The 14,534-nt window shown below is 34.9% G+C and overlaps 1 protein-coding gene and 1 pseudogene across 2 annotated transcripts in view; one reads left to right on the top strand and one right to left on the bottom strand.

Annotated features, from left to right (window-relative positions):
• Window positions 1-14,534, top strand: part of PKD (serine/threonine-protein kinase D3) — a 64,460-nt gene that overhangs the window by 33,598 nt on the left and 16,328 nt on the right. For both annotated transcript variants that reach the window (XM_090112379.1, XM_090112381.1), the window contains exons 2-5: window positions 4,593-4,732; window positions 5,181-5,325; window positions 7,030-7,170; window positions 7,537-7,739. In XM_090112379.1, coding sequence (XP_089968505.1) covers window positions 4,610-4,732; window positions 5,181-5,325; window positions 7,030-7,170; window positions 7,537-7,739 — 612 coding nt within the window. In that variant the 5' untranslated portion in view covers window positions 4,593-4,609. The remainder of the gene's footprint in view (window positions 1-4,592; window positions 4,733-5,180; window positions 5,326-7,029; window positions 7,171-7,536; window positions 7,740-14,534) is intronic.
• Window positions 696-1,902, bottom strand: LOC149900919 (uncharacterized; annotated as a pseudogene).

Raw genomic sequence — 14,534 nt, 5'->3', positions numbered from 1 at the left:
AATCTATTACAGTGGGACAACTTATTGTTGCGACTCGTGATAACGAATCCGCAACGACATTATCTTTCCCACTTACGTGCCTCAAATCCGTTGTGAACTCACTAATGAATATCAAGTGTCGTGTACGTCTGGGTAACTCTTTCTCGCTATTTACTTTAGAAAATGCATAAATTAACGGTTTGTGATCCGTATACACCGTTAACTGTCGTCCTTCGACCATATTCCGAAAATGACGAATAGCTAAGTAAATTGCTAATAACTCCCTATATACGTACTATACTTGCGTTCAATCTTAGAATTCTTAGATAGATTCTTAGAAAAATAACCTACATGAGTATCCGATGCGTCCGTCATAAGTGCGAGCGATGCATTGGCCCTAGGGTGCTAAAAAAATCTGCACTTTATAAACAAAAACATAAGTTGAGTTACCTTGGCGATAATAAATAACCATTTATACGGTCGCCGTAAACTAAGATCTAAAGTCATTAACTTAGTACCAAATGTCTTAATTACACTAAACTACACTTTATAATCACTACACAGTACACTCACTCGCGGATTGGTTATTTTTCGACACTGGTAAAATTAAAATATTGCGCCGGTGTCCACTAAAAACTTAATATTACTCTTCCTGTCTTTTATACACAGGCGTTTATTTACGGTGGTACAAACATCCGCTTCTGTCTGTACCGTATTTAGTTTTTTGGTCTGCTCTTCTGCTGCTACTGCCACGCACAAGGTTGAATGCACTTGCTGGCTTTGTGCTTATAGCGGTAATGGAAAAAACATATCCAATTGGAATTTTTGTGTTTTGATACTGTACGATCGCGACTTCGCGATGCGGAGCGATGCGTGCGATTTCCGTACTTTCCACCACTAAACGATCTGCCTCTCGAGCCTGCAGATTCCAGCTCGTTTAAGCGCTGCGTTAACTGTGTAATCTGCTCAACTAGCGTAGGTTGTATTGCGGATATTTTATCTCTGGCACACGATACCTCCTGTATCTCCGCGAAACGTGTCGTTTCTATAACTTTATCTGCCATATTAGCTAATTTCTCTGTATCCTTTAATTCGCTAACTGTGAGGACTGCTTGTACGGCTGCGGGTAAATGTCCCATCCACAGCATCGTCAATGTCTCCTCCGAGAATTTTTTTCGAGCCAGATCTCGCATACGCCGTAAAAGTTGAGAAGGCTTTTGTTCGCCCAACTCAAGCTCTTTTAATAATTTTTGGACCTGACGCACTTCAGATTCTTCATATACTACGAGCAACCGTGTTTTTAATGCTTCGTACTTCTTTGTATCGGGTGGTGTTAATACAATGTCGCTAACCTGCTCAACGTGTTCGCGACTTAATTTCGCTACCACCAGGTTATATTTCGATTCGTCCGCCAGCTTCTGATTCGCCACCACTGCTTCAAACTGCGCGAACCAAAGTCGTGGTGATTCTTTACAGAAGTCTGGAATTCTACTCGACACAGTGATCTGCGCGAGAGCATTTTCACTCTCATCCGCTCTAATTGGAACTGCCGGATTCATTTTGAATTAAATTTTTATTTAATCAATAAATTAAATAATCACACAAACGAAATCTATGCAATTCACTATAATAATGTTCACTTTTCGTCGGGGTCACCAATGTGGGGGCTTGTTATGTGCGGGTGTAATAAAAGATGAATAACTAAGTACGCAAAGGTTATATTTCTTTAACTACATATATTTATCGGTATGTAATTAATATTCGACCTAATGCGACCAACCCGCGTCCCGACAAGCCCTTAACTGTTCATGCATAGCGCACGAACTGTTTATATACGAGTTACCGTGTGAACCTATGGTGGGAACTTTCTTAGTAGGTACTACACTTAAAATATTTCGGTAACTCGTAAATTGGCTTGTCGTCGCTACAAGTATATAGTCGAATGATAACAGGTTTAAACAAACAGTAAAATATATATATATTTTATTAAAGTCAGAAGAAATCTGTAACAGATTATTATTTTTTCACAAATTCCAAACTTTTCATTCTTGCTATTCAAGCATTTCTTTTTTGAAGCAAGACCTTGAACCAATCTTAGTAAACTGTTTTTCTTACAATAGAACGATTAACGAAATTTATCTGTTTGCTAAAATTAAGGAATGCAATTCTTTTTAGCTGGATAAATAGGTGTTTTACATGAATTTAAGTAAAAATAATTTCCTCGGATACATCTAAGTCAGGTCAAAGTTTTAACCCTCTGATCCCATCCCTATATCGGCTGATAAGAGAGATAACACGTATTGTAATGATAAACGGAAGGGTGCGAGGTCACGGCACGTGGGGATCTGTTTGTTTGTCCGTTTGCACTGTAGAAATCATTGGGTCGACCCTTGCCCTTGACGATGATAGTCATGCGGATAATGCTTTTGGTAAGATAATAGGTACACGTGCTTTGGCAAAAAGGTAATTTTAGATATTGTACAGATTAATGACATGAAATTGCCTATATCTTTGGTGTGGGTGTTAGATAATTTAATTGGAATCCTTCTGCGAATCGGATAATTTCAAGATAAATATATACATGGTTAGATTTTTCCCACAGTGCAAAATACCTACTCCCAGATTTTATCTAGTTTTATCTAATATTCTTGAAAGACTTTACGACTTATAAATACTAATATATTCTTCTAACTATAATATTCACATGAGCCACCTGTGACACAAGCTGAATCATCTCAGAATAATTTTCGAGGTCATTTTCCCGGTGTCAAATGTCAGATTAGCTGGTTCCACATGTCTGGGCGTTTCCTTGCTTATCTGCTTGTGTGGACTTATCTATCACCCGACGTTACGTCACATAATTATTAAGTGCACTGTGACAATAGAAGAACTTCTAATGTATAGACGATTTTTTTCTCATTAAAATTTCATTATTTTTAAGTACGTAATAAGTTTACGTATCTTTCTTACTCCTATGGATGTCAAATATATTTAATTCATGTTTGTCTAATGAGTAGAAACTAACAATTTTTACACAAAACAAAAGTTACTAAAAATACGTGTGGCACTCGGGGACTGCCGCGGTAAAGCTATTGCATGCTATGCCTTCAAGCCACACTTCCGTGCCCGTCGGAGTGGGGAGCGTGAGGATTTTTCGATACGGAATTTCTGGATTCGGTCCCCGCGCTCAAGGCCCGCGATAGAAGCTATGCAATAGCTTAAAAGTCGCGATAAATTGGAAAACACTACATAATATATTAATTGATGTTTTCAGTGAAATAATATATGAAAGAGCATCAGACGAAGCCATAAAAATGTTTAAAAGCTTAATAACGCCTGATAGAATTATTTAAATTGAATCGAGGTCCGTCGTCACACCTTATTGAGTTTACTTTCCCACTCTTTCTTGGAAAATATATTTTGGCGCTCTTTCTGGGAAAACGTATTTTGGCACTCCTTCTGAGAACGTATATTTTGGCAAGTTTTTGCTATTCCCGAAAATTGTCCATAATTATAAAATATACTCTCTTAGAATAATAAGTAAGTGGTAATTTGAGGTAGAAGTTACAGAAAACAACAAAGACCAACAGGTAGCTTCGCACGCATGGTTTGAGTAAATCCCATAGGAAAGATAAAAACTATTACTAGTCTGCTATCTCAAGGCACAAAAATCATACCATAAAAGCATTCGATAGTAACGTGAAAGTAAGGCACACAAACATACTTTCACATTTATTATAATAGTCAGGATAATCTATACTAATATTATAAAGCTGATGAGTTTGTTTGAACGCGCTAATCTCGGGAATTACTGGTCCGATTTGAAAAACTCTTTCGGTATTAGATAGCTCATTTATCGAGGAAGGCTATAGGCTATATATCATCACGCTACGACCAACAGGTGTGGAGCCACGGGGGTGAAACCGCGCGGAGCAGCTAGTGGAAATATTATATAGGTGAAACTGAGAGCTTACCTTGAGTTACAAAAATCCCCGAGGCCAATAAAAACAATACAAAAGTTTATCAGAGGTTACAAAGTGCATTTATTTTAAAGTTGTGATTATCATGTTTTGTTTTGGGCGAAATTAATTGCGTAACTGTGTGCACTTGCATTCCCAAGTATATTTTCCATTTCACAATAAATAAATATTATTCGCTTGCGTATCTCAAATCCGGGTTTTAGGTCGATCGATCTGAAACTTTTCGTATTGGTAGACGAAATTATCTCATTCTAGTATGAATTTTGACGCAAAAGAGGATAGAACTGATGCCTGGAGGTAAAATTTTAAACTCTCGCTTAGGAAACAAATTAAAGACACACACTAAGCCTGATGTTTGATGCTTAATATGATGCTTGTTAGATATTCTTTCTATTCATATCGCCAGGGAACCAAAAAATCCCCAGATGTAGAAAATAGCCTTTGGTTATAGAGGCAAACATACATGGAATACAAGTACACCTTAAGAATCAAAAACGCACCCATACACAGACCAACTCAAATGAGAAATTGCCTTTCAGCACTATGACTTTACCTATTCATTTCATTTTTATTCTATATGAAGACTTAGCATACGAATAATTATACTAAACACTAATTATAACAAAATTGCAGAGTAATCGACTTGGAGGATGGAGGACGAGATCACGTTCCTCTTCCAGCTGGGCGTGATGCGCGACGCGGTCTCGGCGCCCGCGCACCGCCTCACGCTCGCGCACCTCAAGGAGCTGGCCGTGAAGTTCGTGCACGAGAAGGTACTGTAATCTTACTAATATTATAAACGCGAAAGTTTGGATGGATGGATGTTTGTTATTCTTTCACGTAAAAACTGGTGAACCGAATACCATAAAATTATCTTCAGCTACCTACATACCATAGGAAGCTGAAGATCTAGAATAAGACATAGGCTTTTTATCCCGGAAATCCCACAAGAACGGGAACTATGCGGGTTTTTCTTTGAAAACGTGGGCTTTGTCACTGGAATTAAGACTGACCCGATTTGCTTGATGAAACTGTTCTTTTACTTGAGAAACTTGCTTTTAATTTTCTGTTTTCCTTTGGATACAGTAAGCAGAATTATTGTAAGAGAATTGGTGAGTGAAAAATTTCAGTTGATCATGTTGGGATGGTTAAATGTTGCGAAGCTGACCAGTCGTTCTACTGTAAATTTTTCAGTCTTTATAACATTTCCTTATCCTCCAGATTCCGGACAACGGTCTGAACCGTCTGTCGGACCGCATCCTGCTGTTCCGGCACGACTACTGCTCGCCGAACGTGCTGCAGCTGATCAACTCGTGCACAGACGTCACTGATGAGACGCTCGTCGAGATCGTGCTCACTGCAAACCGTGAGTAACGTGAATTTGGTTATATTCCTCCTCCCTAGATACCAGACGAAGGACACTGTGCCCCTATTGCATTCTTTTTTTCTTTAATAATTGTTAAATTTGCACAAGCATTTCCTGAGGGTCTAGAACCCTTAAAAATAAATTTTAATAAAAAAGGGAAGCATAGAAACAGTTGAGAATTATTTTTCTGCTAAAAACAATTCTTTATGATCAATATCCAGGATGAAAACAGACGAGAATATTTGCATAGAGACTATACCTACAATTTTTTCTCCTCACACAGAAATATCACTGGCAATCAGTAATCAGAAACTTGCCAATCAAGACTATTACATCTATATATATTAGTATTATTTATCGGGGCTGTGTGAGTCAGGTCAAACTAGAGTCTCGAGGTCCGGATATATTGATTTGCAGAGGAGTAAGACAAGGCGACCCGCTTTCACCAAAGTTATTCATAATGGTACTACAACGCATTTTTAACAATCTGAACTGGCAGTCCGATGGCATAAGAGTAAACAGAGCTCAACTTACACACCTCAGATTCGCAGATGATATTGTTCTGTTCGCTGAAACAAGTAAAGGATTAGATAAAATGATAAACAAACTTAATGAAGAAAGTGAAAGAGTAGGTCTTAAAATGAACGAGGACAAAACAAAAATACTGACGAATAGCCACAGACATGCTTTATTCCTAAATGAGAAGCCCCTCGAATATGTCAGCAATTATATCTACCTAGGCAAACAACTATCCTTCGAAGACAAAAGCGAAGAACAAGAGGTCGTGCGGCGTACTAATATAAGTTGGAAAAAGTTCTGGTCCTTAAAGGAAATTTTAAAAGGCGAATTTCCCCTGCATCTAAAAAAAATTGTATTGGACACATGTGTCTTACCTACCTTACATATGGTTGCCAAACGTGGACATGCAGCTCAAAAATAAAAAGTAAACTAGTATCATGCCAGAAAGCAATCGAAAGGAGTATACTTAAAATAAGAAAAATACAAAAAGTAAGAAGTGAAAAAATAAGACGAAAGACGAAAATCATTGACGCTTTACAATTTGCACTGAAACAGAAATGGCAATGGGCGGGACATATAGCAAGATGCACTGGCAAAAGATGGACACTGGAGACAACTATATGGAAAGGGCCGAAGGGAAAAAGAAATGTAGGACGCCCTAAAAAAAGGTGGATAGAAGATATAAAAAATATAGCTGGAAACGAATGGAGAAAAAAGGCAATGGACAGAGATTCCTGGAAAAAGCTGGAGGAGGCCTATACCCGAGAAGGGGTTCCGATCAATGGTACTGATAGATAAGCAAGCTATGATAGAATGTAACATCAAAAATGAAAAAAATAGAAAAAAAAAATTAACTAAGTATTAGAAATTAAAATTTAATCTAAAGAAATAGTGTAATTGTAAAAATGTTAGTCAGTGGAACTTCTAATGTATGGAGGCGGGCGTTGGCACCTGTGCCACAGCTTTTTTAAGCTTTTATAGGTGCCATCGTTCATAAAGTTTTTTGTATTGTGTGTTTTTATTGTTCCAAATAAAGAATTTTGATTTTTTGAATTTTTTTTTTAATTTTATATGTAAAATAGCTTTAAGTATGTAAACTACCTGTATCAAAACCTTCTTGTAGATTGGAAATAAACGGGCTTTTTATTTATTTTTATTTATTTATTATATTATTATTGTCTCCAGCGTTGCTATGCGACGGTGGCAAGGAACCTCCGAAGGTGCGGCCGCACTCGCTCGCAATGCACTCGTACAAGACGCCCACCTTCTGCGACTTTTGTGGAGAGATGTTGTTCGGATTAGTCCGCCAGGGGCTCAAGTGTGAAGGTGAGGTGCAATCTGCAATTGATTTTATGAAGATTATTTTGCATTGTGTTTGTGTTTATTCGCAACAATTATTTAAAATACAAACTGAATCTAAAAGCCACTAGGAAATTCCTAAACTATACTCCTATAATACAGCAATGCTTGCAATCCTGCACTGTGGAAAATGTCAAGAAAAAATTGGAAAAAGAATTTTTTTAGAAAAACTAAGCTTATCATTATCTTAGACGCATACTTTAACCATGTATCTTGAATGGCTTACTTTTGATTTATCTTCATAAAAACTACCCTCAATTTTTTTTTTTGTTTCTTGATGAACATGATTATCAATTGTATTTCTCTAAACGATTCTTTTTGTGACACTTCCAGGCTGCGGGCTCAACTACCACAAGCGGTGTGCCGTCAAATTACCCCCAAACTGCGAGTCGCCCATAGCGGGCGCGGTGGCGGGCGCGGTGGCGGGGGGAGGGGGCACGAACGCGGCGGGCTCGAGCTCGCGGCGCCAGTCGGGCGCGCCGCGCAGCCCGTCGCGCACGTCCGCGCACAGCCACGCCTCGCACGACGACTCGCTGGTAAGGAGGCTCGCTGATCTCGTTACCGGCAACCATTGATGATTTTAGTATTTGTAAAGATTTATAATGCTAAAAATGTTTATGTATTTTTTATGGTTCGAATACTGAAATAAATAACTGGAAAAATTGCGTTCTTTAATTTTTTGTGATTAAAATAATGTTATTTATTTATTGTGACTACAAGAATTAATATTTGATAGGTTTTTGACTGTCGATGTGATGTTTAAATATTAAGACAGATAAAGTAATAACACGTAACAAACAAACCGGTTATGTTATCGTGAGATGTGCCCAAGAGTCACCTCTAAAATACTTTCACATGTTTAAACTGAAAAACATTCTAGCAATATTGATATGAATCTCATTATACATTCCAGTCTTTCTTTGTATCTGTCTTTTTGATTTTTTTTTAAATTTAATGCTGATGATACATTCTGTTATGCTTCCGAATCTATTGTGATCTTTTTTAAATGTTTTTTTTACGCTTTTACTATATTTTCTTAATGCTGCTTAGATTTATATTTGTTTTAGTTTAGTGTTAAGTAAAAATAGTCCGTTCGTATATTATAAAGTTTATTTTGTTAAATAAAGTTTGAACTAACCTCTATTGGGTGGTGGGTGGAACTAACCACTATTGTATTCAATTTTGTATTTTAATATAAATAAATGTTTTGAAGACAATTTTGAGTTTTATTTACGACTCCACCCACCAGCCAATGTTTTTTGTTTATTTTTTAATATTATAAATAGGTAGAGAACATTTAGTAATCTCAAAATATAAAAGAATTAATAGAAATAATGCAAGTCACTTGTACTTTATTTCTAAAACATATTTTAAAAACCTTTAACAAAAGTAAATATTTTTAGAAATGTACACTGGAGGCCGGGTTAAATATTAGTTAGAATGTAATAAGAATGTACTGCGATTCTACACAACTGCCTAATTGATGTAGACAGTTTACAGCTAGACAAATCAGCAAGTCAACGACTATTAACAAAGTGAGGGTAGTTGGGTCAAACGTCGTATAAACAACGTCTGAGCACGATTTTTTATTTATTTTATTTGATTTGCCAACAGATGTACATCTTATACATATAATGTAATATATTTTGAGTATGTGACATAACAATATGCATAGCAAGATGTATATCCAATTACAGGCTAATACAACATGCATTTTTGAGTTGTTTAAAATTATGGTTTCTAATCGTAGTTTAAATTCTTATCAGAAAACATTATTCAAATCAGAATAAATTTTATGTTAAGGTGATTGCAACGATCTGTTCCCAGCCAATATCCCGCTAGATGGCGCTGAATTCTACATTTCTAGTTTATTTGAGTTTTTGCGTAATTGGAATAGTCATCAAACCTAGGAATAGTCATGGCGGTTACTGAATATTATATTTTATTGAAATATGTTATATCATTGCCTTAAAATCCACCCAATTCGGTAAAATTATGCGTTTTAACATCTGTCATTGCATACAGGGTCGTTTACACACACAGACGTATACAAAAATGATAAAGATTTAACTCTAGATGGCGTGAATGTAAAGCGCGTCACACACGGTGAAGATACTACCTATAATATTTTATCTAATCTAGTAATATTTTATATTACAGTATCTTAAGGTATCCGGTATCAGCGTTCTGACCATCATTTTTCTTTTTTCGCTGTAGAACCGCCATCCTGTTACAAATGACCCACAAAGGAGAATGACCACGGGTGGTATCGGTAAAATTTTAGTTGTGCCACGTATTCGTTATATTGTTAATTCCTATTTGTATTTATAATGATCATATGTATCAATATTAAGTCTTAATTAAACCGGATAAATTGAAATAATAGTAAAAGTAAAAGTTTTTCTTTTGAAACATGTATGACTACGTATGGAATCGGTAAAATACTAGTTGTGTCACGTGTTCGTGATATTGTTAATTCCTATTTGTATTTATAATGATCATATTTATCACTATTAAGTTGTAATTATACCGAATAAATAGAAATAAAAGTAAAAGTTTTGTTTTGACACATACCTATATCTATCTCTCTTGCAAACGTCATATGTTATAGTTTCTATTTGAAATGTCAAATGAATGTGTTCGACGCATTGTTCGATGTTATTTTGAAATAATGTTTAAATTACGATTTACTTTTCACATTTGTCTTGTAAATTAAAATATTACCTATGTAATAAATGTAAAACTTAACGTTCATCGTTAGTTTAAACTCGATTAAGTAGTTTTTTGAAGTGTTGAATAAAACTATTGTTTTATTTTTATTGTCGCGAACTGCGGCTTATTTACATAAAAACTTTAATCATATCTAAAAGTACTAACATCAAGCTTTAAATTGAGCTATATTTCATCTTGACACAATAAGTTTGATTGCGATACCAAGTGCCATAGTCACTTGGGCAATCTCCTGTGGTTTTCATTTTTCTGTATGGGTAGACAAAACTTCAAAACGCCACCTGCTACGGTTTATATTATTATGAACGATTAGCTTTCCGCCCGCATTTTCAAAAAAAAACCCGTATAGTTCCCGTTCCCGTGGGGTTTCCGGGATAAAACCTATTCAATGTGTCCAAGTTACGTTCTATATGTGTGCTAAATTTCATTGTAATCGGTTCAGTAGTATTTGCGTGAAACACACACATACACATCCTCACAAACTTTCGCATTAGTAGGAAGTAGGATTGTTATAAAAATAAAAGTTATATTTGTTGGCGTAAACTATTTTATTGTAATTTTGGGAAATAAATAATGTCAAAATTGATTACCTACAATAAAACGCAGTTTTATTTTATTACCTACACTTACACTTACACTATTGTTTTTTTTTTATCAAAACATGTATTTGAAGTAGCAAATATGATATTATGCTGATCCAAGCATTTTCACTCAAAACTAATATCACTAATGATTTGTAAAAGTAAATTATTTCAAAATACATTTCATAACAAGTAAGAATAATTATTCATACAACAAATCAAAAACACTATTTACTATGGAAAAAAAACCAGGAAGGTGAAAAACATATTTACGATTTCGATGCACTCGACTTTTAGTAAAATAATAGGTAAAAATATTATTATGGTTTTGATCACAGACATATCTGTGGTTTTGATTTTAGCTACTAGTATCAGAAAGCTGCGTGTTCAATGCACGTCGGGGTCCCACAACTGTGGAGGAAGGAAGGTAGAATACCTCCATCGAATAAGTGAAGTTTTTCGACATACTCGATTTGCCGGCCGGCCTCAATGAAGATTGTCCGAAAGTTGTATATGTGCTCTGTAACGAAAAAATTTCGCTAGCGCGATTCAGAGTGAGGTGTCGTACAATATACCTAATGAAGTTTTTCATCTTTTTATTTTACTGCAAATACAAAATAAAAATTAAACAATGGTAATGTAAATTCTAAACAAACTACTACCAAAATACAATTAGAACAAAAATCATTTGACTTGTTTATTTCACCCAGAGGCCAGAGGCGGCTCGTGACAAAATTGTATAGGTGTTCACTTGAAATAAAACAACGAAAATACAATAGCGTTCGGGATGATTTATTACAAAAAAATGAGCACCACATTTTATAAATGTCTATAACACTAAAAATTACAAAGTACAGGCTATTTCAAAACGAATTCAATGACTAGGTATCAATAATTAGTAAATCACCGAATTTGCATTCGCGAGCGTAGGTATCCATAGTGTTTGTCACTGACGGTCGGTTTGTTGTGTAAACATGTATGTATTTGAGTAGTTAGTAGCATATTATATTCTGAATTTCTGATCCATGCCTATTCACTCAAAACTAATAACACTAATGATTTGTAACAGTAAATTATTTCAATAGGTAGGTATTTGAACATTTCCCAACAAGACGTAAGAATAATTATTCGTAGGTATACAAGATACAATAACAAATCTAATACACTATTTATTATTTTATTATTTACTAGCGGTCCGCCCCGGCTTCGCCCGTGGTACATGTTTACGTTTTCTCTCCATAAGAAGTAATAGCTAGAGAGCTAGCGCAAAGCTACCTGTATGTATTTGACCAGATCTGGATTTTTGTGTGTTGATTCCCCTATACCTACTATACATGAGATGAGGAGTCACTAAGCCCAGAGTGGTGGACGGGGCGCGCGCTTAGGTAAGACAGGTGGAAATTTTTGGCGAACTTTGAAACCATTTGACCACGTCTGCCATTTTGATATTTGAAAATAGATTATTATTACTATCGGAAAATAACAATGGCAGACCATTATCACGCGGATAACATTCTGGCAGACACTTATGAAAGTGCTGAAAAAAATACAATTTTGAAAGTATTTGACCAGATCTGCCATTCATATATTTTATTTATTAGGGTCTTAAAAACTTATTTTCGAAACGGCAGACATTTTCATTGCGTACAGACTTCAGCAGACAACAAAACTTTACAGACTTCAGCAGTCAACAAGACTTAGCTTCTACATGGTCAGATGTATATATGTATTACGTTCCCTGACCTTACATCAATGATTTACTTTATTAATGTTTTTATGGTCATTTACATTTAATTTTGAAAACTATGGAATAAAATTTATAAATTTGATGATACAAAACTAAATATACATTTGTAAAGAATCTCAAATATAAAGTTGTGTTGCAAATAACAAATCATCATTTAAATATTTAGTTTATTTCTTTATTTAAGAAACAATTAACAATTACAAAACAACATAAAAAAACACGCATGCATTTATTGAAATGTTCATTCATCATCACTATCGTATGGCGTTGTGTGACTCGTCTTCATAATCCATTGAATCGGATTCTGTAAAAGTAAAACGTAAATTATATAATAAAAGAAATGAGTCATTATAAACTTACCTAGTAAGGCAATGCCTTTGATGTCGCACGATGCCGCCGCGCCGCCAGTGTAGGTACTTCTGCTGCTACATGAAAATATGCTAGGGTTGCAACAAATGGGAAATAAAACAATTGTGATTATTACTATTATGATGTAATCATTTATTCATATTATGTACATTCAAAACAATTGCTATTATTAAATCTGATGTAATTATTTTTTCATAAATATATAATTATTATTAATTACATAATATATTGCACTGTGAAATATTTACGTATCACTTTATTTTTGATGTTCTTAATTGTCTTTTATAAAATTTAAGTGACGCATCCGCATTGGGATCAACAATCCGATAAGAAAAGAATGGAGACAACATATACATAGCTTTGATTTCAATTCTACAGATACAAAATATACAATCTATCTAAAATGATACAACGGATGTTTCCTGCGTTTTCTCGTCAAAATACCGAAACAACGTAATTATTGTATAGTAGTTGGGCGTGAAAGTAAAAAAACAAATGAAAAGTGTTTTCCATATGATTATTTATTAAATTTACGCGATTAAGAATAATTTCAACGATACAATTTAGTAACCGAGAATTCAGAGGATTAAAGAAAATACCTGCCTGATCATTTTATCAAACTCTAAAAGAATTATGGTTATTTCGCATCACTCGGTTTATTAGTTTGGTAATAATTATTAAAGGTAGTTACAACCCTAGCCATTGAGTCGAACGGTAGGCAACACAATATCGACTTTGTGCGGGTACATATGGTACATTTCTTCTTGCTGTGAAGCGTAATTATTATTATTAAGATTTTTTAGGCTATTTTGAATCAGCTGTTCTAATTTAATTCTAGAAATTTTTTTAAAAGTATATTATGAGTTTATAAATACCTCAACCAATAGTTATTGTGTCCTATCCTCATTTCTTTATATCTTGGTAGTTAACTAAAGTGTTAAATTTACATAACCTCAACAACAACATTTACACTGCCACTGCACTAAAACTAAACTAACTAGCTCTCTAGCTATAAGAACCATCCTCGTACTTCAAGGGATATAATAAAAAAAGAATTATCGAAATCGGTTCAGCCGTTCTCGAGTTATGCGCTTACCAACACATTTTGCGATTCATTTTTATATTAGACTAGCGGTCCGCCCCGGCTTCGCCCGTGGTACATGTTTACGTTTTCTCTACATAAGAACCATCCTCGTACTTCAAGGAATATAATAAAAAAAGAATTATCGAAATCGGTTCAGCCGTTCTCGAGTTATGCGCTTACCAACACATTTTGCGATTCATTTATATATATATACTAGCGGTCCGCCCCGGCTTCGCTCGTGGTACATAATATTTACGTTTTCTCTACATAAAAACCATCCTCGTACTTCAAGGAATATAATAAAAAAAGAATGATCGAAATCGGTTCAGCCGTTCTCGAGTTATGCGCTTACCAACACATTTTGCGATTCATTTTTATATATAAGAATAAGATTATGTGAAAATAACCAGGAAGGTGAAAAACATATTTACGAAAACATAGTAACATAATATGGCTGTCGCTACAATAATTATATTTCAATTTTATCTTTTTATACCTAGTAGAACTGGCCGACGAATAAAAAAAATCGTATTAGAATAAATACAATAAATTACGGAACAAAAAAAGGATTGTAACTGAATTAGGTATGTTTGTTTCTGGGCGCACCGTTTTCGACGACGCGACGCGCGACGTAAGCGTATAGGTATAGGTACCTACTTTGCTAAAACAAACTAATAAAATTGTGTGTCTGTCTGAAAATTCGGAAAAGCATATTTTGCAAGTTTGTAATTACTTTGATAGTTTACCGATTTATAATAATTGTAATTGTAATTGTATAATATATAATTTGCAATGTGGTGAAATTTCATAAAAATCACGG

This window comes from Colias eurytheme, chromosome 18 (genome assembly GCF_061535395.1).
Source record: "Colias eurytheme isolate Ceu_HAF_F1 chromosome 18, ilColEury1 Martin Lab GWU primary, whole genome shotgun sequence".
Classification (NCBI taxonomy): domain Eukaryota; kingdom Metazoa; phylum Arthropoda; class Insecta; order Lepidoptera; family Pieridae; genus Colias; species Colias eurytheme.
Note: the sequence above shows the minus strand (reverse complement) of the source record. Positions and strands in the feature narration are given on the sequence as shown.